A 21,632-nucleotide genomic window follows, 5' to 3' on the forward strand; every position below is an offset into this window, starting at 1 on the left:
CGTGGCGGCGGCAGCGGCGGCGTGAGGTGAGGGACGGGCTGGGCCGGGCCGGGCCTCGACTCGACTCGACTCCCGTGACCGCGCCGGTTTTTCCTGCCGCCTACCGCGGAGAAGGCCGCCTTACCTCTGGGGTTTCTCCTTTGTCTCGGTGCCGCTCCCTCACGCCGCCTCAGGGGAGGCGCTGCCCCTCTGGGCCGGCCCTGGCTTGGCGGGAAGGGAACGGCGCCTTCCCCGCCCTGGGCGGCCTCCCTGGGTGCTGGGAACGGGGTAGGCTGCTGGGGAGGCGGCGTTTCGAGCAGCCGCGGCGGGTGAGCCCGGGGCTCTCGCGGGGAAGCTGCTGGGAAGTGCCCGGGTGTCTCCGGGGCGAGGAGCTGGGGGCGGCTGCGAGCGAGAAGGAGACACGGCCTTCGCCCTCTCTCTCGGCTTCGGCGTTTCTGTGAGCAGGTGTCGATACTCATCAGTGGGCAGCCGTTAAAGTCTGTCGATAGCCCAGCGTTGCAGGTAAAGGGTTCTGTCCGCAGCTGAGGTTTATGTATCCGCCTAGGTTTGTTTCAACAATTTCCTTGCTTAATGCGCGGAGATAAATTTTTACAGCTTTTGTGGGAAGAGCAGGCGGTAGATAACTCTGTTGCCCGGCTTTGAATCACAGAAGGGATTCAGTTGCAAATCATAGTTATCACGTCAGTAAACGTGCGTTTAACGTAGAGTATGTTAATCTAAACGCCAAAGCAATTCTTAGTCTATAACGTGTGAATTGAGCCGATTTGCGGTATTACTGTTTTGCTCTAGATCTTTGAAATACTATCAAGGCTTGGTTACCAGGGGCTGTATTAACTGAAGATACTGCTTTTGCTGCGCTATACTCGAGGGCATGTATGGCTGAAGGTGTCAGCCCCCTTCCCTTGCTGCAGGGCAGCGCTGTTCTCTTTCCCACCATGTGACCTGGCACACCTGCACAGCAAATAGCTTCCTTTTCCAAAGGTAAATACCACAACTGTTTTTTTCTTTGTATGTATGTATGAGAAGTGTATGGTTTTGCTTTATCTAGACTTCCTTTTTGCATTTCTTGTTATGCTAAATAACAGAAGCAATTACTGGTTTTCCTCTTATATAGTTAGTTCAAGTGTTCATGCTTTTCCAGTATTCTGTTGAGTTTTTCAGACTAGGAGGATCTGAGATGATTGTATTGCTGCTTAGTGAAGAACTTTTGTTTTTAGAGAAAACAATCTGGTGAGAATTTTATGATGCTTTCAAAGTATAATAAGAAGGAAGACAGGAAAGTTCTGTGTAAGTATCCTTTGCTTTTGACAACAGGGATTTGTTGACCTATATATTTTAGTAGGAGATTAAGAAAAAGCTAATTAAACTTTGTACTCCTTAGACCTAGATACCACAGATACCAGTAAAGCAATACAATGAACTTTAGCATTATAGCTCTGGAAAGTGTGTGTTAAGTGTGGATGAGGGTTGTTGTTTTTTTTTATGTAAAGTGAATTCTCACATGTTGTTTTGTAGTTTGCAAATGATGTAATTTGAAATGTCTTTTTAGTGCTTTACTTTTAATGTTTGCCATTCAGTAGGCATTTTTCTGTAATGTTCATTTAATGCTTTAATCTGTATTTCTTCGTTTAATTGCATGCACCTATATGATATAAGAACATCCAAGAACACATGCATGTATGCTGATAATGAGTTACATAAATCCTGAAACTCATCACACTTGAAAATTAGGTACTATTGTGGCTGAAAGGAAATATTTTGCCACTTCCAGTCTTTGGACTTCTGTTAATTCCTCCTTCTTTCCATCCAAAGAATGAGCACATGTCGATGGTGTACACCTAGTGGTTCTGACACCACTGAGTTCCTGAAAAGCTATGCTTCTAAACGGTTGTCCCCGGAAGATCTTGAAGGATCCAATGATGATCTCTGTTACTGCCTGGAGTGTGTGGTTGAATACCACAAAGCAAGGGAAAAATTGCCAAGGTTGCATGAGGTAATTAAGAGATTTGGCTCCTGCCCATTACTGAGCAGGCGGATTCGGAACTGAAGGAAAACTTCAGAAGAGGCTTCTGTGGTCCAGCCTCAGTGTAGGGGGGGGGGGTTATGCAGGGGTTGTGTTTTATTGGTTTTTGGGAATAGGGTATGTTGCTTTTTAACTGTCTGCTTTTTTTTATGTTGAGTTGCAAAGAGCTTATTGTAGAACTACAAGACTCTCTTGTTTTGCATATATTCAAATTAGTGAGAACTAAAACAGGAGTGGGAAGTTGCTGACTAGACATTATAGCTTGGACTTTATTTACGCTGTGATGATTTGGTATCTGAAAAAAAGAACACCTGCCAAACAAACTGTGTTTCTTTAATGTATTTTCTGCCTTCCTCTGGCTTCTGTTAAGCTTTGTGTTTGTTCCTCTTTTTGTTTGCTTTCATTTCTCATTTGTAGTTTTCTACTATGCTTGAATTTCAGAGATCTGATCTTGCACACCTGTGAGATTGTGTGATTAAAAGCAATCAAAAAAGTTTAAAAACTATTATGAGCCTTTTATAATTCTCCCTCATTAGTATCCAATTTTGTATTTGCAAAGCTTATTTTCCCTTATGTGTACGTAAAATAAATACTTGTAGCTAATTGATCATAATACACATGTCTAAAAGGTTGCTATTTAAATTAGTCAGCTCGATTTTTCTGCAGGGCAAGCCCATCTGAGTATAGATTGGAAATAAGTGGGGTGACTGGACTGCTGAAAGTTCCTTTTTGTGTCTGTTAACTGTAGGAAATAATTTTGGTTTCTAATTGAGGTTTGGAGCAGTTACTTTAGATGAGTAACGTTAAGTGAGCTGAATCCCCTACAAGTATTCAGCAAGTCAGTCAATCTGTTTGCATTGTTTACATTCACTCTCTTCCACTAACACATTGCAAGATATGTGAGAAGGCAAGATTTTAAAATTGCTTTTCCCATCTTCCTGAACATGATGGTTTTCTGTACCATCCACTTCTTTATATTGGCCAGTGGAACAAAGTTTTGTGACTGACCTATGGCCTGAAATAATTATTGAAACAGTTTATGAATATTTAACAGAATTACAAAAATGCTTCTGGTTTCAATACTGCTCTTTTAAAAATTACTTTATAATCTTAACTCTGAAGTGAGAGTGTTGTGATTCGCACAATCTGAATTCCATGTCAAAACTTTATTGTTTCACACCATGCTTGAAAATAAACTTTTCAAAATGAAATTGTAAGTTTTGAAAGTCTAGTCGAGGTTTCTGCATGTGATAATAAATGTACTTAATTGCTTTCTTTACAAATGCACTTTGATTAGTTGTTTTCTCCCCCCACTGAATAGGTCTTGTGGGAGTTGGAAACCTCCCGTCTTGTTGCCCACATCAAGAAATCCATGAGGGAAGAAGCTGGAGAAGATGATGAGTTGTTTATAGTGGATGAGAATGGAGATACACAGCTGTCTGGTTATGTGGGCCCAGATTTTGAGAATAACCTGCGAGTGCCTCTTCTAGAAATACTGAAATATCCATACCTGCTGCTGCATGAGAAAGTCAGTATGTATCTTATTGTATACAGTTGGAAGGGCATGGTATTGTTTCTGCTGAAGGAGGTGAAAATAACAAATAGTAGTTAAACCGAAGTATCAGAGTGTGTGTGTGTATATATATTTTATATTTATTTTGACACTAAATAGGTTTTTTTTGTTTTGTGAGCATATAAATTAGTCCTTACTATAACTGTGTTTGTCCTTTTAGGTGAGCTGTGTGTAGAAGTACTCTGTAGAATGGAACAAGGTCACAGCTCCTTTCAGGTCTTTGAGAAATATCCAGGAATTTATCTCTTTTTGGTACACCCGAATGAAGTGGTACGTTACTTTTTCTGTTCCGCTAAAACTTAGTTTTAAGTAACATCAGAACAGATTCTTATTTTTAATGACAAGAATATGAAAGTAGTAGTATTCAGAATTTTAAATGTTTTGATTTTCTGTATTTTTCTTTAATGGTATGTACATAAATGAGATTTCGGTAGGAATATAGTTACTCTTGCTGAAGGAAAGGAGATGACTCTTTTACAAAAAACTTCTAGAATCACTTTACTGTTTACATTTAGTCAGCGAACGTTACAGATGTTCAAACTGTAAATTTACTCCCAAATGGAATTTTTCTCAAGTGGTCCAGGGTTTGTATTTTAGCGTATGAATCCCCTTCTCCTTCCCTGTTTGTTTGCCATCCGTAGAAGCTTTCATATTTTAGTAATATTCACAACCTTAAAAACTGAAAAAGTGACAATAGTGTAGTTGCTTGCAAGAAGAGATGCTCAGCAGTGTAATTCCTCTGAAATGCCCTTTAATTGTCACTGAATTTTGTCATTACAAGGAGGGAGTATTGTGTTTTAATGGATTTGTGTATTCTCTGGTGGGACAACTCGAAACTCTGCAGTTGTGTTTTTTTTTGGCCTGTGTCTGAATCCATATAGGGTATTTTAATATTGAACAGTCAGAGATCAAAAGCTCATTTGAAAGTGTAAACAGGAGAGCTCCATTCTTCGTGATATTTAGAAGTGTCAACTGATCTTAGTATCACTCGTGCTAGTGTACATAGGTGTAAAGGGAACTAGGCCTTAAGTGTCATTGTTCCTATGACTATTCATATCAGACATATAACTAATGATTAGAGATTGTTTTAGATGTGATTAATAGAATGCAGATGCTTATAAAACAATATGCATAAGCTGCTTTTTTGTCCCTTGTATGGCCCTCACCATGGCTGGCTTAAAACCCAGTCAAGCTGAATCAACAGAAAAAGGATCATACATCTTAGACCTAAGACATAAGAATAGACAAGAGTAAGTGATTAACTTTAGAGTAAGCAATTTCAGAAAGGTTAGCTATTTTAGACTAGACATAGGCTAAGTATGAATTAATAGAACAATCTGAGTGATTCTCAGAAATTCAAAGGTGATCTTTGATGTGTAAGAAGATAAGTAACTGGTGACTGGAGACCTTCTACCTGTGACCACTAACTTCAGAAGAACCAAGATGAGAGAATAAGAATCAGTCGAGACAGGAAAACATATTAGACTTTTGAAACCACTGGAGAATAGAGAACTGAGAGTTTGTGGGGAAAAAACACCAAGAACTTATTTTGACAAAACATCGATTGCATAAAGTTATGTAAAATCGTATATATAGAAGGCGTTTTTGAGTTATCCTTCACCATTCACTGCGGTGGTGGCCTAACTCTGAGTTGTTAATAAAGCAAACCTAGAGAAACCCATGACTGAAAATTCTTCAACAGTAGGAGAGACTGCTCTCTCTTTGAATCCAATCTCTTAAAGTAACAAAAGGAGAAATTTTGGAATACTGGAAGTGTCTGGGTTGAAAGGGTTGAGAGGCTTTGCAGCTGTAGTTGTTACCAACACTTCTATTTTTTTGCTGGTTAAAATTAGTTGAGAGATTACAAAAAAGACCTGAGGTTCTCAAAGCAGTACAGATGTGTCTGAGTGCTTACTTTTCTACATTGTTTTGAAGGTGATGTGTATTATCCAGCAAGAAGGCTGTTCCCTCAAACTACACATACACATCCTAGAAGTGAAACTGGTATCAGTAATAGGGAAGAGTACTGAAAAATAGTGATAATAGAGAGAACTTGGGAACATACACCCTGCTACAATTGGGAGGGCCTGTTGGAACAGTGAATCCTAGTTTCATGCACCATGTTAATACTGAAGGGAGATTGAGTGATTTCTTTGCATGATCTTAGAAAAGTCCCTGTGTGGTGTGTTTATCTGTAAATTGAATTTGGATGTGTGAGTCCCAAAGGAGTATTGGATTGTAACTCAGGTGGGCTGTTTGTTTATATCAGGAGAATGTGAGTTCATAACATCGTTTCCCACCTCATTTGATGCAGCTTTGGAGAGTTAGGTTACATTTGCTGTGGCTGATGGGCAGGTTGTGGCTCTACTGTTTACAAGACAGGCTGGCTTAAACACCAACACAGAGTACAAAATTTCAAGCTGTCCTAAGAAACAGTAAAAGATTTAATAGTATTGTACTTTACACTTGCTCAAACTCTGAAGTTTTCTCAGTAGGTCAGAGAATGATTCCACCAAGGCAAGAAATGACAAGTGTCCTGTGCTGAGAGCACAGCTTAACATCTGTTGTTATAGTACACAGTTACCTAATTAGAAAATGTTGGTCAGTAACATTTAAACAATATAAAGCAAGTACAAAATCAAATGCTACCCCTTGTCACACGAATCCCAAGGAGTTTTATTTGTATATATTACCCTGAATTTTAACTTCTTTGTTACCAACATCTTCTCGTGGGTATAGTAAGCCTGTTTCTAAGGTTATTTTGGAAAAAGATTAACTCTTACTTGCAATTATGAGACCTTACTTTAGTAAAAATATACTTTTGTCCCATTTGTAGTAGCAGTGATTCCTAATCTTACAGCATTGTGATTTTATTTGTTCTTTTTATTAATATATAACTTTTCTGTTTCAATCCTTAGATTCGTCGATGGGCTATCCTAACAGCAAGGAATTTAGGGAAGGTTGACAGGGATGATTACTATGACTTACAGGAAGTGCTGACTTGCTTGTTCAAAGTTATTGAGTTGGGTCTTTTTGAGAGTCCAGATATTTACAGCTTTTCAATGATTGAAAGGGGTAAACTCATCCTTCTGCCATCTCATTTATATGATACTGCCAACTACAAGAACTATTGGCTAGGTGAGTATGATCAGAAATGAATTTGTATGTGTAGTCTCTCTCATCTTGTAAGCGCTTCTTTCAATGCAGAGCTCTACTATTTCATAGTTGCCGTTTATTTTGGGGCATGTCAGATGGGAGAATTGAATGTTGCCCAACTGCAGTAGTGAGGTAGTGTTTAACTAGTTTCATGTTGCTGCTCATCTCTTTGGTCATTACCAGTGTAACATTTGACATTTGGAAAATGATCCTTGATTTGGTGAAAATCAGAACAAATTTTTGCAAATATATGGACAGGTTGCTTTTTTTCTTTTTTGTAGGGATTTGTATGTTGCTAACAGTGTTGGAAGAACAAGCTATGGACTCCTTGTTACTGGGCCCAGACAAACAAAATGATTTCATGCAGTCCATACTTCACACCATGGAGAGAGAAACAGCTGGTAACTAATTTTGATACTGAGATTAAGACAGTTCATAGCCTATTTTTCATCTTTATCAAACTTCCTTGTTTAATTGAGTAAATTCTTAGTAGTGTAATGCTGAGGTGATTTTTAACTGAGGCTTATTTCTCTTCTGGAAGTTGGCCAATACTGCACAATATTTGGGCAATACTGACAATTACTGAAAAATGACATTCAGACAAACTCTTAAGTGGAGAAGGGATGGCAGTGCTTTGCGTAAGGCTGGCTTAGAGGTTTTGAGAGGACAAATCTATAATTTCTACCATGTTGTTTTCCTTTAATGTACAGGTAATGTATGGGAATGTGCATTTCACTGTGGCATGAAGTTTGAATTCTGAGTCCTAAAATAAACACCTTCTGAATTGCCACAACTTGCTTAAAACATGACTCTTCTGTCCATCTATTTAAGGGAACCCCTTTTGCAGCTGGAAATTTAGACTTTAGAGTTTAGATCAGTAGCCCTTGCGCCATTCTTGGAGGCCACGTGCCACGGCATAGCCTGGGAATGGCACATGAGCTCAAGACCAGGGCTGCCTCTTAAATGACTAGATCTTTATAAGCTTAGTATGTTTATTGAGGGTATGATATTATCTTACATGAAGAAGCAAGAATACACTTGAAGGAAAACCAACTGCTTCTAGCTTAAATTTGAAGTACAAATTGTCATAGCCATGTAAGTTGTACCCACTTCTTAGAACATATCTGCAAATATCGGTGTGGAAGAACCAGTTTCATAGAGTTGGGGAATATTAGTAATAGTTATCCAGGTTCCTGTTGATTTAAGACTGCATAGGGTGCAGTGTCTGTACATATAAGTGAGCTTGTCTTTTTTTTAATCCTTTTTCTGGGTTAAAAAGTATAGTTGCAACTTACTAGAATACGTATCTTTATATCGGTGTTTAAGAAAAATCGATGAAAACCAACTACTTTCAACTTCAGCTTAGTCTAAGAATGTACAGGACTCTTGCGTTTCAACTCTCCCCAATATTACTATTATGTTTCAGATGATTCTACTGACCCCTTCTGGCCAGCGCTGCATTGTTTCATGGTTATTTTGGATCAGCTCGGATCTAAAGTATGGGGTCAGCTTATTGATCCTGTCCAAGCCTTTCAAACCATTATCAACAGTGTGAGCTACAACAATGAAATAAAAAATATACGCAGTAGCTTTAAGAGGTCAGTTTTATTAAGAGACTAGAACAGTTTTATGATTTTAATACCAGGTAGCGTGGTAGCTTGGTCTTGGTTTTCTTGTCAGTACTGCCTTAACTTGCGTTGGGGGGGAGATGGCAAGGAAGAAAATCAGATGTTGCCAACTTTGAGCAATGAAAAGATGAAGGACGTCCCCTAAAATTGTGAGGTTCTTCCAAAAAACACATGCTCACTTCTTTCTGACTATCATGAAGCCTGTTACGCTTTTCAGGATTTTTTTCCTGAATCAGGAAGGCTGCTGTTTAGTGCTCATTTAGTGCTATAACCAACTTGCACTTAAGTTTAATGAAGATTGCCATGTCTGAGACTCTTGGTAAAATTATGGGAATTCCTGAATTGTCAATGGATGACATAGTTTTAGATTTTATTGTAGTTCCAGATGACAACTGATTTGAGTTTACTTTCAGCTTGGGTTAAGTCTTAAATATTTCTCAAGATTAGATTTACTTAATGGTGCTGTATGTGAGAATCATGCAACTGTCCTTTAATAGCCTGGATAACATAGTGAACTGCTGAAAGGAAATGCTTTAGAACACATAGCAGGCATCAGATACTCTTTTGAAAGGTTTTGTCTTCATATAGTTACATCCTAAGATAAAATGGATTTTTTGAATCGCTTCTGAGTGACAACATTGGCAATATTGAACAGAAAGTTAATTAGGTAAAGTATTTATTCAGTGCGGAAGTGGTTGGTTAGTACACTGCTAGGAAGTCTAGAAATAGCTTCTATGGGTACAGAATTTTGTTACATACACTTGAACTCCATCTTTTGGCATGCTGTCCCTTTTGAGGATTTTTATAAGAATCCAGGTCCCAAGACTTCAGGGACACATCCTGTTTTGGAAAACTGAAATTGTGCATAATTTTAAAAAGTTGGTGGAAAATAGTACCTGGATAACCATACCAGTTGTCTACTGTTTTCCCGTGATGTATTTTGAATCAACATTGAGTGGCAATGTCTTAAATGTTCAGTGGTTTTACACATGCATAGTCTATAATGTTATAAATAGCTACAGATCCGTATATATGGAATGTTATAGATAGCTGAGGAAGGCATATTAAAGGAGATTTTCTTTGATTAAACAAGCTCTTTGAATGTTGTGTTCAAATAGTTGCATACGAAGTTTATGAGTACGTAGTCATGATTGAACTGTATTTATGCATAGAAAATTCAAAGAAAATGGAATTCTTCTGGGTGTTTGTTCTAGGTAGTCAAATCCATGGCTTAGCAGAAAGCTCTTTTTCCTGAGGCAGTCGCTTCCCCCACCTCTTATGAGCAGGATAGAACAAGCTCTACAATTATAAATATGCTATCTTTTTGTAGGTATGTTTTATCACTGACAAGTTCTAATAGTCACATGGTCAGCATCTGAAAAGTGAGATCTGTGTCTTGGCCAGCTGGCTTTCTTACAGTTTAAGTTAGTTGTGTGGAGTCTATAATGATTTTTATTTCTTTTTAGGACAAAATCTGAACCGGAGTCAGACTACGATGATGACATGGTTACTTGCAGTCAGATTGTGTATAATTATAACACAGAAAAGCCTCAAAAGGTATTAAAAAAAATAAATTATTTCCCTGTTCTTTGAATTCTGATGACTGAATGACACTGTCAGTTTAAACCATATATAAAATACAGAGGGGAAGATACTATGTTTCCACTAGTAATGTAAAGAAAAAATATTAAATAATGTATGTCACTATTGTGTGCCTTTAAATAGCAGGCAGTCTGGTCACTTCTTGTTTAGCTGGTGCTTTCAGGTTGTAAGAGGAAAGAAGAATGTTTGTGAATTAGGCAGAGATGGTATTAAAGCCCAAGAATTCCTATCAATATTGAAACAAACATTGGTACCTCAATGAAGACTCTAAATTAAGTTTTTTTTAAAGTTGCCAATTATGTTCTTGTATTTTACTTTCTGTTTCTCAGTATTCTAAACCAATATATTGAGTATGGAGTAATGAGGTATGCTTTGATATACTTTCAAATGTTAGACTTTGCTCTAAAATGGCACTATTTTTTTCTTGTTATAAAGCAGAGTAAACATTTGTGAAGGTGTTCTCTTGATGTTGGTCTGTTGAATTTATGAAATGTCTTTTAAAGGCTTTAAACGTATATTTGATTATCTGAGGTTAAATTGTGTCAGCATAATATCTTTGGAGGGTTTCACAGTGATTTTTTAAAGGAAATACTACTTTAGACTTACAGGTTACATATAGGTTACATGTTAGGAAATGAGTTCCTTATATGTGTGTTAGTTTGATCTTTATTTTTTGCAGTTTCTTGCAGTTTAGCTTTTGACTTATGTTAGGATATAAGAGATGTTACCATTTGATGAACATATATTTGAAAGAAAGTAACCTTTATGGCTAGAAAAAAACCCTGGCAGATTACACTGTGCAGATGTGAGTAATGAGGATGGTGTGGTGAATTTATTTTCAGGATACTGGATGGAAGACTGCCATTTGTCCAGACTACTGCCCCAACATGTATGAAGATATGCAAACACTGGCTAATGTGCTTCAGTCTGATATTGGCAGAGATATGCGTGTCCATGACAGCACATTTCTGTGGTTCATCCCTTTTGTTCAGTCGCTTATGGATCTCAAGGACTTGGGTGTAGCATATATAGTAGAGGTCATTCACTACCTCTGCTCGGAAATCAAACATATTCTCAATGAAAGAATCCAGCAGTGTGACAAAATCTCTGAATTTTTTCTCCTGATCTTGGTGTCGATTATTGAACTACACAGAAATAAAAAGTGCCTGCATTTGCTGTGGATTAGCTCCCAAGAATGGGTGGAAGCAGTGGTGAAATGTGCTAAGCTTCCAGCTATAGCATTTACACGGTGCACTGAAAAAGTATCTGGACACTATGTGAGAGGTTCATCAGCAGTATCTTTACAAGCTTCTAACTATGTGCAGCACTCCTGTGTGCAGTTGATACGCAGCCTTCTTAGAGAAGGCTATCAAATTGGGCAGCATGCTCTTTGCAAGCAATACCTAGACAAACTCAATCTTCTTCTGCGAGGAAATCTATCTTTAGGTTGGCAGCTGAACATCCAGGAAACCCAGGAATTACAAATGTGTTTAAAGCAAGTTATAAGAAGTATAAAGGACAGAGCATTGAATACCTCTGCACCTGTAGGAAACAATGCAAACTCCACAACTTTGCCTGCCATTTCTATAAAGCAAGAGAAGAGTGCACATGGCGGAGATGACCTTTGTTCACCATTTGCTGTCATATTGAAGGAAGGTGGAGGTGAAGATGGTCAAGAGAACCTTCTCCCTAGAAGAAAGAGTGCCTGGGAAGAGGAATGTAGAGATGCATCTAAAAGTTCAAGATCTTGGACATCCACAGAAGGCCTCTTGGTGAATATTAAAAAGGAACATAATGACTTGACAACTCAGGAATATGTTTGGCCACAGAACCCTTTGGCAGAAAAAGTATCTGAGAAAGTTCAGGGAAATAGGAACAATGATCTTGTGGCAGGGAAATGTGATCTGGATAATCAGTGCTTTAATCCAGATGCCCAATATTCAGATTCCAGAAGAGGCGGAGAGTTGGAAAACAAATGTGAAGCAGGACCGGGAACAATAATGCATCTGGCTGCTCAAACTTGTATTGGTTCTCCAGAACATGTTTACAGCTCAGATGTAAAGGAAAGCAGTATGTCTCCCAGTTCCTCTTCAAAGTTTAAAGTAGATGTGCATAGACTCATGAATTTGAAAAACATGGTACAGAAAACTGAATGGCCCTCAAAAGTATCGCAGCCAGTGAAGACATGTGACTTGAAAAAATGCAGTTTAGCGGCAAGTGCTTCGAAAGCAGAGGTAGAGCGACCTAAGTTTTGCACTGGCTATCTGTGTACAAGCAAAGATTGTCATAAACATTGGGGAGTGAATACTGTGCATGAAAATGAAATCTCTGTTGGTACTCCAAGGAGTTGTGAAAGTACACAGGAGAAAAGTGTCAACAGTGCTTTTCAATCCAGACTAGTTCCAACTAAGCGGGTATCAAAAGAAGCGCCACTAGATTGCTCTAGCTCCTCTAAAAATGAACCTGGTATGCAGGAAAATGAAGATGATGGTATTTTGCTTTCAGGGATTAGAGACACCTTGCTGAAAAAAGTATCCACTGAAGAAAAATCAGGTTCATTGTTGAAATCTGTGTTCAAGAAAGATGCTGACATGCAAACTTCAGACCAGGAACAGCCTCATTTAAATAACTTGGTTAAATATGACTCTAAAGGTCAAATTTCAAAGACATTTTGTATGGATAAAGCTTCAGCAAATGGTCGTGTTCCATCTAGCTCTGAAAACAAGAGGGATATATCCAACCCTGCTTCTCAGATCAGGCCACTGTCAGTGAAGTGTGAATCAAGTGATAGGTTGTTTGAATTTTCAGAGTATTTCAAGAGAGAAAACAATTCAATGGGGAAGAAGGAGGAGGATTTTGCAAAGATGGTTTCTGAAGATGATACTTTAACAGACTCCCAGGTTGATAGAGAACTCGGTAAATTATCTTTAGCTGCGTATGCCAAAAGTGTCAATTTTCCCTTTGATTCAGGCCAAGGAAGCTCCGTACATCATAATGTATGTGATATTAAAAGGAAAGTGAAAGGTGCTGTAAGATCTTCTAATGATAGCCAAAGTACCAAGTCTCCCTGTGATGCAGATTGCCTTGACAATCAAGTCATTATAATTTCAGACTCTTCTGATGAAGAAAAAGGTGTGGCTGACAAGGAGGAAACAAAAAAACCAAATGAAAATGTGTGTCCTGAAAAGCAGCCTTCAACTTCCAGCTGCATTTCTGATAGTGATAGCAAAACAGAATCAAAGACTCCAAGCTGTCACTTGTCACTGGAAGACTGTGAGTCTCAGTACTTTGAATTTGAAACAGAATTTGACGTCTTTTCGGTTTGGCAAGATACTCAAGCGTATAGTACAGAAGCAACTCAAGAGTATAAGGAATGTGTTTCAGCATCAGTTGATAGTAGTAATTCAGATGGCTTACTGAACGATCACACAAATGAATGGGGTTATGATCTGGATTATGTAAGCGATGATGCCATGGAAGAAGAAGCAAACTTGATAGAAAAACAGGTAGAAAATATTTCTCAGGAGAAAGAAGCTGATAATACAAAAGAAGTAACGAATTCAACATTGCAAGAATCTATTAGTAAGGGAGATGCAAAAGATCAACTGGAGAATTTTGCGGACAAAGGCGCTGTTGCTAAAGACTTCACCCTGGACTCAAGATTGACTGAACCCAGACCATCTACATCTAACATCTCATTAGCTTCAAAGTTGGCCCTTAAGAAAAATAGCGTGAGCCCACGGAAGAACACAGCAAAATCTAAGGTAGCAAGAACTATTCAAAGAAGTCCTAAAAAACCTCCTCTTAAAACAGCACAAAATAAACTACTTCAAAATACATCAAAAAATTCTCAACCTGGCAGGTCAATGCCTGCTGTGGTTCCTCCAAGGAAAGTTCGACAGTGTCCTGCACCAGTGTCAACTGTAGAAAAACTTGGTCTGAAAAAGGCACCCCGCAAAGCGTTTGAGTTATCCCAGCGCTCTTTAGAGAGCATAACTCAATTGCGCAGCCATGGTAAAGCTGCAGGGAGAGTTGGAGTTGTACAGAAACAGAAGATTAAACTAATTGCTCCTCAGAGTTTGTCTGTAAAGCATAATAAAAAATTGCTAGCCTGCCAAGACCTTCAGTTTTTTAGGCAGACAAGGCCCCAGAAAAGTGTCAGAGTGAAAAATCCTGCAGGAAGTTCTGACAACAGAAACAAAAAAGTTAGCAAAGTGGATGCAAGATCTATGAAACAAAAGCCTAAAAGTTTTGAACTGGTATCTCTTGAAAGATTGGTTGAAAACCAAAGAGAGAAAAAAAGGGAGGAGACTCTTTGTCCCTCTCCCAGTGAGATAAAATTTGAAAGCCTCTCTGTGGAGGAGGCCACCTGTGTCTCTAAAATGCCTGGTTCTTCAGACTCAAACAGAAAATCAGAGGATAACAGTATGATGGTTCCTCCTGTACCTATGGATTCACGTCTCTCTTCCACTGCACTTGCTGGAGATGATAAAGATGAACCTTCGGGAAGAGGTTGTATTGTCCAGCCTGAGTGTGAGAAGACAACTTCAAGAGAAAATGGGTGTAAACGAAATGAAAACAGTGAAGATGATGATGGTTTATTTTTAACTCAGTTAGATCCTGTGGATATGGAATTATGTTCTGAGGAGGAAAGTGTTCAAGATACTGCTAGAGGTAGTGAAAAAACAGAGGAAACGGACACTGCTGAAAACCTTCAGGAGAATGAATCCTCGACTGTTGTGAAATGTGAATACAAAGACTGTATCGAAAAAGTGGAAAAACCAGCAGAGTACTGTAGTAAGCATTCAGCCACCAGCTCAGAAGCAGATCACTTGTTTGCTAAACCTTCTCTCCCGCTGCCTTCTAAAACAAGAAAGCCTTCCACTACCAAAACTTTCAGCTCAGCAAGTTCTTCACGGAATGCAGCCTTCAGCAAGGATCTAGAAGATGTTAAAAAGCTACCGCCAGCTTCAAAAAGCAAAGTGAATACAGCGAAACCGGTGGTCAGGCCACCAAATGCAAAGGCTATACCAATAGGAAATCAAACACGCAAGTCTCCAAGTTTCAGTAACGTACCTCAACCCTGTGTTTCTAATAACATTCTCCAGTCACAAAATAGACAGAACGACAATGCTTCAAATATTTCCAGAAGGCCTGCCCGAGAAGCATATTATTCTTCCTTTCTTGGCGCTCAGCAGCGTGATCATAGGATTTTTGTTAATGAAGTCCTACAGTGGACTTATGAAATGTTTGCAAACTCCAGCCAGTTCGGACCTCCAAGTGATCTCCTGCAGTCTGTAGCAGGCTCTGTTCCTGTCCAATTTCAGGGATACAATGACTATTTTAATACATTTTTCCCCTTGATGATGCTAAATGCCTTTGAAACAGTAAGTAGCTATCTGCCTCTTGGTTTGTTTTCATAAACCCTAGTAAACTTTGCCAAGAGTTTAAAAACTGTTTTATGTTCTCTGTTTACCTTTGGGAAATATTCAGATAAGCTCTGAATAGGGGAATGATTTTGGGGAAATAATCTAGACAGTTATGTTTAAGATTGGGGACTGTCAGTGTTGTTCATCTCAGTGAAGCTTTTTTTTTTTCTGGGTGCACATCCGCAATAGCCTGCAAAAGGAGGAAGAAAGGAGGTGGTTTGTTTTTATAGTGTATAAAGCTTAGAACAGAAATCTTTAAGAAACTGAGGTCTTTAAATGACAGTGTCTGTAAAAAGAGGATAAGAACGTAATGTTTTGATTTATATTGAGAACTTATGTGAGAGGGTAGGTTAATCTGAGAAGTGTTTTTTCCAAACAGCTTACCTTTAATAGTTTAGTAGTGAGAAAACGCAGTGTTCCTTCAATTAAAGTCTGTATGCTTTCAAGTTCAGTCATTGCATCACTTCTCTCATAGAAATAAGGTAGAAAATGAAATCAATACCAGGATAATACTGGTATTTTAAGGTGAAAATGCAATTGGGGGAACCCACATTTGTTTTGAAGAGCTTTGTAAGAAAGTACGTTAAATGGGGGGTGGGTGGGGAGGAAGTGCTTTCGTTTGGCCTGTGTGTTTATATGTAATGTGTATGCGTATGTTAAAAAAAGAAACGGGTAAGGCTCTTTGATGTCTTGTACTTGACAGTCTGCTAGCTTTCTTTTATTTCTGCGTAGCATGTTTGTCCTTTGATTCATGATAAGCTATTCTTCTGATACACTAAATCCTTCAAAGTATTTTTATTTAGCTTTTACTTTCCAACATGTAGCTGGCACAAGAGTGGATAGAAAACCAGAGAGTGAGAGAGAAGAGTTACTACTTCTGCTTACAGAACTTCTGTGCTGACTTGAATACAGCAGATTTTACAGGTAAGAGTTGTTTTCTTTTCTTTTTCTTTTTTTTTTTTAAATAAAACCCTCTTCTAATTTTCAAGTAGACCGCTGTTCTGGTTTTGGCTGGGATGGAGTTAATTTTCTTTCTAGTAGCTGGTATAATGTTATGTCTTGGATTTAGTATGAGAAGAATGTTGATAACACTGATGTTTTCAGTTGTTGCTAAGTATTGTTTAGACTAAGGCAGGGATTTTTCAGGTTTTCATGCCCAGCCAGCGAGAAGGCTGGAGGGGGCACAAGAAGTTGGGAGGGGGACACAGCCAGGACAGCTGACCCAGACTGGCCAATGCGGTATTCCATGCCATGTGACATCATGCCCAGTATATAAACTAGGGGGAATTGGCTGTGGGGAGCGGATTGTTGCTCGGGAACTAACTGGGCATCGGTCAGTGAGTGGTGATGAGTTGCATTGTGCATCACTTGTTTTTGTATATTCCAATTCTTTTATTATTATTATTGCCATTATTATTTTCTCCTTTCTATCCTATTAAACTGTCTTTATCTCAACCCATGAGTTTTACTTTTTTTTCCTGATTCTCTCCCCCTTCCCACTGGCTAGGGGGGAAGTGAGCGAGTGGCTGTGTGGTGCTTAGTTGCTGGCTGGGATTAAACCACAGCAACTGCCTTATAAAGAGCTAGCACTTACAGGTTGAATTTTTTTTTATTTGCTTTAAATGCAGAAAAGATTTGGAATTTGCTCTTTTACAGAATGCATCTAACAGAAGTATGTATTTTGCAGGGAATTTGTGCCTTAAGTGTTCAGTACAAAAAGTTATTTGAGTGCTGTTGGAATACTTTCCATCTCATTTGGAATTTTGTTTCAGCTTCTTTTGGTAAATAAAATAGTCCTTGACTTGCTCTATTTTTATACAGTGCTATGTTCAGGCTTAAGAATGCAGGATGGAGTTAAAACTCTTCATAGACTTTTGCTATAGCTTTTAATAGCTTTAAAAGTTAACAGATGGGTATTGCTGAAGTATATGCAATATGTTAATGGTAGTACTTCTATAGACAGAAAGTAATTGTAACCATTTTCCTTTTAATGTTCTAATTTTAAAATGTATTTTGAGTAGCTCATTTTCAAGAAAGTGATTTGGCAAGGCAGCTTCATCCAAAGGAGGATGACTTAATCTTTTTGGTGGTCCAAAAGAAAAAAGACACCTTTAGGGAAGAAAGTGAGATGGAGAACCATATAGTGAATCACGTTGGTCTTGTGACACGATTTTCTCGTGCATCTGGCTGTTTAACTAGTAAGTAAATGGGGTTGAAATAAAAGTGGGATTCTTCTTGGTACCATAAAATGCTTTTTCATAGCTGGCTGTTGGTAGTTGTAATACACCACTTACCCCAGAGGAAATGGGATTGTTTTTCCACTGTGGCATGTCTATTCCGTGCTAGAAACTTCATAAAAAGCCAGGAATTGAAGCTGCAGACCTGCTTTCCATGCATTTTTCTAGGGACTTCCTTCAATATAGATGTTAATGCTTTTTGTAAGAACAGACACTAATGATGAATAAGTACTCTGTATACATCTTTAGGAGTGCATTGCTGCAAGATAGGAAGTGTCATGAACTTCAGTGGTCTCACTGACTAGAATTTTCACTATCTTCTGGAACTGAAGTTGTGAATTACAGGATTACCAAGTATCAGGATTAATGCTGCTTGATTAAAACAGTGATCTGAATTGTTTTGCAGAGCATTGGGGTTTGTTTGAGTTTGGTTTTTTTGGGGTGGTGGTGGTGTTCGGGTTTTTTGCAAGAATTAGTTGTTGGCTCCCTAATAGAATGCAGCACCTGGTTCTGGTGAATTCTATGAGTGACCTGTTTGAATATCTTTCAGTTAACAATTTGGATATTCTTTGAATTAACAACTTGTGGTTTTTTTTTTCCTCCCCCCTGCCCCAGGACAAAAGGAGCAGCATACCATCTGTCATCTTTCTGTGAAAACTCGAGGCAATTTGTCATTCTTCATAAATAAGCAAGTGAAGTGTGTGGTGGTTGGATCCCTGGTGACCACAGACCGAACATTCAAGGGCCTACTACTATTGAGCAGGAGTCCCCTGGCTAAACCCATCATAAATCCAAGTTACAATGACTTCTGTCCCAGAGATTTGCCCATAGCTTCAGAAAGTGCTGTAAGTTCTGCAGCTAGAAATGATAGTTAGGGATGACAAAGTGGGCATTTGGATCTCATGAATTTTGCAAAACTGGTTTTGCATGCTGGTTTTTTGAGATGACTAAGTGCAAACAGGCAAGTTTTCAAAGGCACTGAGGCACTGTGCTTTTCAGAGTTGGTTGATTGGGTGGATGGAGAGGAGTCTGAGTTTGCTCAGGTGTTTCTGCTGTGTTGACATAGGTACTAGTAGTGCAGTTTAAGCAGCTTTCAGTTTCTTTTCCTTACTGGAGAGGTGTCTGTTCAGGAAATGAGGCATAGTATGGGAAAGGTAATGCAAAATAGAGTAGAATAAATGAAACTTTTGTTATAGCTTTTGAGTCAGGATCGAGTGTGACTCTAGAGCAAACCTAGAATCCAAAGCTTCCATGCCCTTCAAGTTTTTGAGTCGTAGCGGGGGTGGGGGGGGGAAGTGGACAGTCTGAAAATACGTAAAATGAACATGGAAGGTTTGATCAACATTAAGTCAGTCATCATTTTTTTCCCCTGCCTGTTCCTTCAGGCATCAGATATGAATGAATACAATGAAGATCAAAAGAGAGCCATTGAGACAGCTTATGCCATGGTAAAGCAACATCCAGGGCTTCCCAAGATCTGCCTCATCCATGGTCCACCTGGAACAGGGAAATCAAAAACTATTGTTGGACTTCTGTCTCGTGTTTTGAGAGAAGTAGGTGAATGTGATGTGATTGCCATGTGCTTGGTTTCCCAATGGAAGTCAATGATAGCTTAAACTAAATGGAAGTATAGTATTGGTAATTACTGGGGGTGTAATTCATTAAGCTGACTTAATGAATTAAATCTGTACTGCATAGGGTGTAAAGGTGGAAGTAATACCTTTTGGGCATCTGGGAAAACACTGATGTTACAGAACTTAAAAAGTAAAATCAACAAAACACGCACAATCTGTAGTATAAACACTTATTACATAAAAAAACCTTAATATTTTGATGTATTAAAGAATGTTATTTGGCCTGTCCCATTTAATAATTTTCATATTAGCATCTGGTAGATTCATCAAGTACATCATTGTTGAAGGGAACTTATGCAAACAGTATTAATACATTTGACTTGTTGGTTCTTACTCAATGTAAGACATACCTTAAGAGATATTCAAGTGCAGTAGTCCCCATACTCTGCATGTGGATTAAGATGAGTGTACAGCCTGGCTTTTAAATCACAAATGAAAACAATTTAAAGAGCCTGTTTTGGTTTATTGTTAATTAATCTACAGAACATTAGGAAGGAGAAGACAACTCAAAAAACAAATTCCAAGATCAAGCCAAACCGTTTTCTAGTTTGTGCACCATCAAATGCTGCTGTTGATGAACTCATGAAAAAGATCATCGTGGCATTTAAGGAAAAATGCCAAAACAGACAAGAGCCTTTGGGTATGGTTTATTTTAAAATTCTGTTTATATGTTAAATAGACAAAACCTAAAGGAGAAACTGGAACAGTTGATCACATATAATACTTACATGCTACTCTAAGCAGCTTTTTTCTCTTGCAGAACATGACTGGTACATCCTCATAATGTTGTTAATTTTAATGTGGTTTTCTAAAAGGTGTATTATGGGTTTTTTTTTTTAAATAAATTGCACTTTTGTCTTTATAGAGACATTGGCCCTTCCCTCATATTGTTAGTTTCAGTTCACCAGCTTATAAGTACTTAAAGATTTGAACACAAGGCTGTTACCTTGATTTTGAATGAAATTGGACTTTGCTGATCATGCTAAACAGACTCATGAAAATTTTGTCTTGTCAGAGCCTCTCAGTTTTTTTTCTCCTCCTAGTTTGTGACTAACACAAAGTAGATGAATTCTGAACAAAACATCTAGTCTGTGGTGGGGGGAAAAAAAAATGCACATTGTAACCAAATGTCAATTTGATATTGACTTGCCAGCTGCATTACTGATGGTACTCAGTAATTTTCTAACTTAAGAATTCTGTAAGTTTTAGATAAAGAAGCCTGAGAATAAGGGGTGGTTCTGTTAATTCAAAATAGTGTTCTTAACTGTTAACTGCTCCTAAAACACAGGCAACATCTTTTTTTTTTTAAGAGTTTGGAATTACTGAATTTTTTTGTTGGATAAGTGCAAGTAAATTGTTGCAAACCCCTGAAAAGCAGATATCCATGGTGTTTAAATTTTTTCTTTCTCTTGTACCAAAGTGCAGAGATGATTGGAGCAATGTAAAAATATTTTGACTCTGATTTTGTAAACAGGAAACTGTGGTGATATCAAATTAGTGCGACTTGGTGCTGAAAAAGCAATCAACAGTGAAGTCCGGGGATTTAGCCTGGATAAGCAAGTTGAACATAGAATGAGTAAGTAACATGCAAATCAGACTTTTCTTCAGTCTTTAAGAGCTTGATGGTGTTTTACACTTGGGACTATGTGTCCTTTAAGAAGGAAGATCTGGTAAAAGGTTTTTCTGCAACAGTGCTTCATAAAGCATTGTTTTTCTCACTCTTAATGGGAAAGTGTCAGCTTACATATGGCCTAAAATCTAAGCAAAAGCAAAGAAATAAGCAAGATGACTTCTTGTTTGTTGGGGTTTTTTTTGAAGAAATTATAATAAATGCATGTTAAAGCCAGCAATGTGGCTATGCAGCATTTGAGAGCTACAGTTGGAACCAAGTCTCATTATCTTTGTCTTACAAGATAAGACCTCAACAGAAAAAGGGAAAATGCAACAAAAAATGTGTTTGTCCAGTTGTTCTTAATAACTTAAGACACATGACTGAGAGCAAGTGTTATTGTAACATCGTTTTTCTATTCCTCCTGTACATTTTCCTTTGTTTTATTGTAGAACGAAAGCCAGCTGACTATGACCAGGATATTCAGAAGAAAAAAACAGCTCTGGATCAAAAGCTGGACATGCTGTCTCGTCAGCGTGCTATGTACAGATGTGAGAAGAGGGAGGTGGTAAGATAATAGTATTTTTAATTCTATTTGTCTTTTTTGTGTTCATAACTGAATCCAAAGAGTAAAGAACTCTACCTTTTAATGTCATCTCTATTCCTGGCCTGTATCAGAAACAGTGTGGCCAGCAGGAGCAGGGAAGTGATCGTCCCCTTGTACTTGGCATTGGTAAGGCC

The 21,632-nt window shown here is 38.3% G+C and overlaps 1 protein-coding gene across 4 annotated transcripts in view; it reads left to right on the top strand.

The window, feature by feature from the left end:
• The first annotated feature begins 51 nt into the window (after window positions 1-51).
• The window catches only part of SETX (senataxin), a 37,902-nt gene continuing 16,321 nt past the window's right edge, over window positions 52-21,632 (top strand). Inside the window, exons 1-17 of one of the 4 annotated variants that reach the window (XM_010570881.1) lie at window positions 52-501; window positions 790-981; window positions 1,813-1,993; window positions 3,345-3,555; window positions 3,757-3,866; window positions 6,515-6,734; window positions 7,034-7,153; window positions 8,179-8,350; window positions 9,847-9,937; window positions 10,825-15,369; window positions 16,236-16,335; window positions 17,433-17,609; window positions 18,264-18,493; window positions 19,034-19,201; window positions 19,766-19,922; window positions 20,757-20,858; window positions 21,344-21,459. In XM_010570881.1, coding sequence (XP_010569183.1) covers window positions 1,814-1,993; window positions 3,345-3,555; window positions 3,757-3,866; window positions 6,515-6,734; window positions 7,034-7,153; window positions 8,179-8,350; window positions 9,847-9,937; window positions 10,825-15,369; window positions 16,236-16,335; window positions 17,433-17,609; window positions 18,264-18,493; window positions 19,034-19,201; window positions 19,766-19,922; window positions 20,757-20,858; window positions 21,344-21,459 — 6,699 coding nt within the window. In that variant the 5' untranslated portion in view covers window positions 52-501; window positions 790-981; window position 1,813. Of the gene's footprint in view, window positions 502-789; window positions 982-1,812; window positions 1,994-3,344; window positions 3,556-3,756; window positions 3,867-6,514; window positions 6,735-7,033; window positions 7,154-8,178; window positions 8,351-9,846; window positions 9,938-10,824; window positions 15,370-16,235; window positions 16,336-17,432; window positions 17,610-18,263; window positions 18,494-19,033; window positions 19,202-19,765; window positions 19,923-20,756; window positions 20,859-21,343; window positions 21,460-21,632 lie in introns of those variants that run through there. The other 3 variants (XM_010570882.1, XM_010570883.1, XM_010570884.1) reach the window with 3 other exon arrangements.

This window comes from Haliaeetus leucocephalus, unplaced genomic scaffold (assembly GCF_000737465.1).
Source record: "Haliaeetus leucocephalus isolate CR32 unplaced genomic scaffold, Haliaeetus_leucocephalus-4.0 Scaffold306, whole genome shotgun sequence".
Taxonomy (NCBI): domain Eukaryota; kingdom Metazoa; phylum Chordata; class Aves; order Accipitriformes; family Accipitridae; genus Haliaeetus; species Haliaeetus leucocephalus.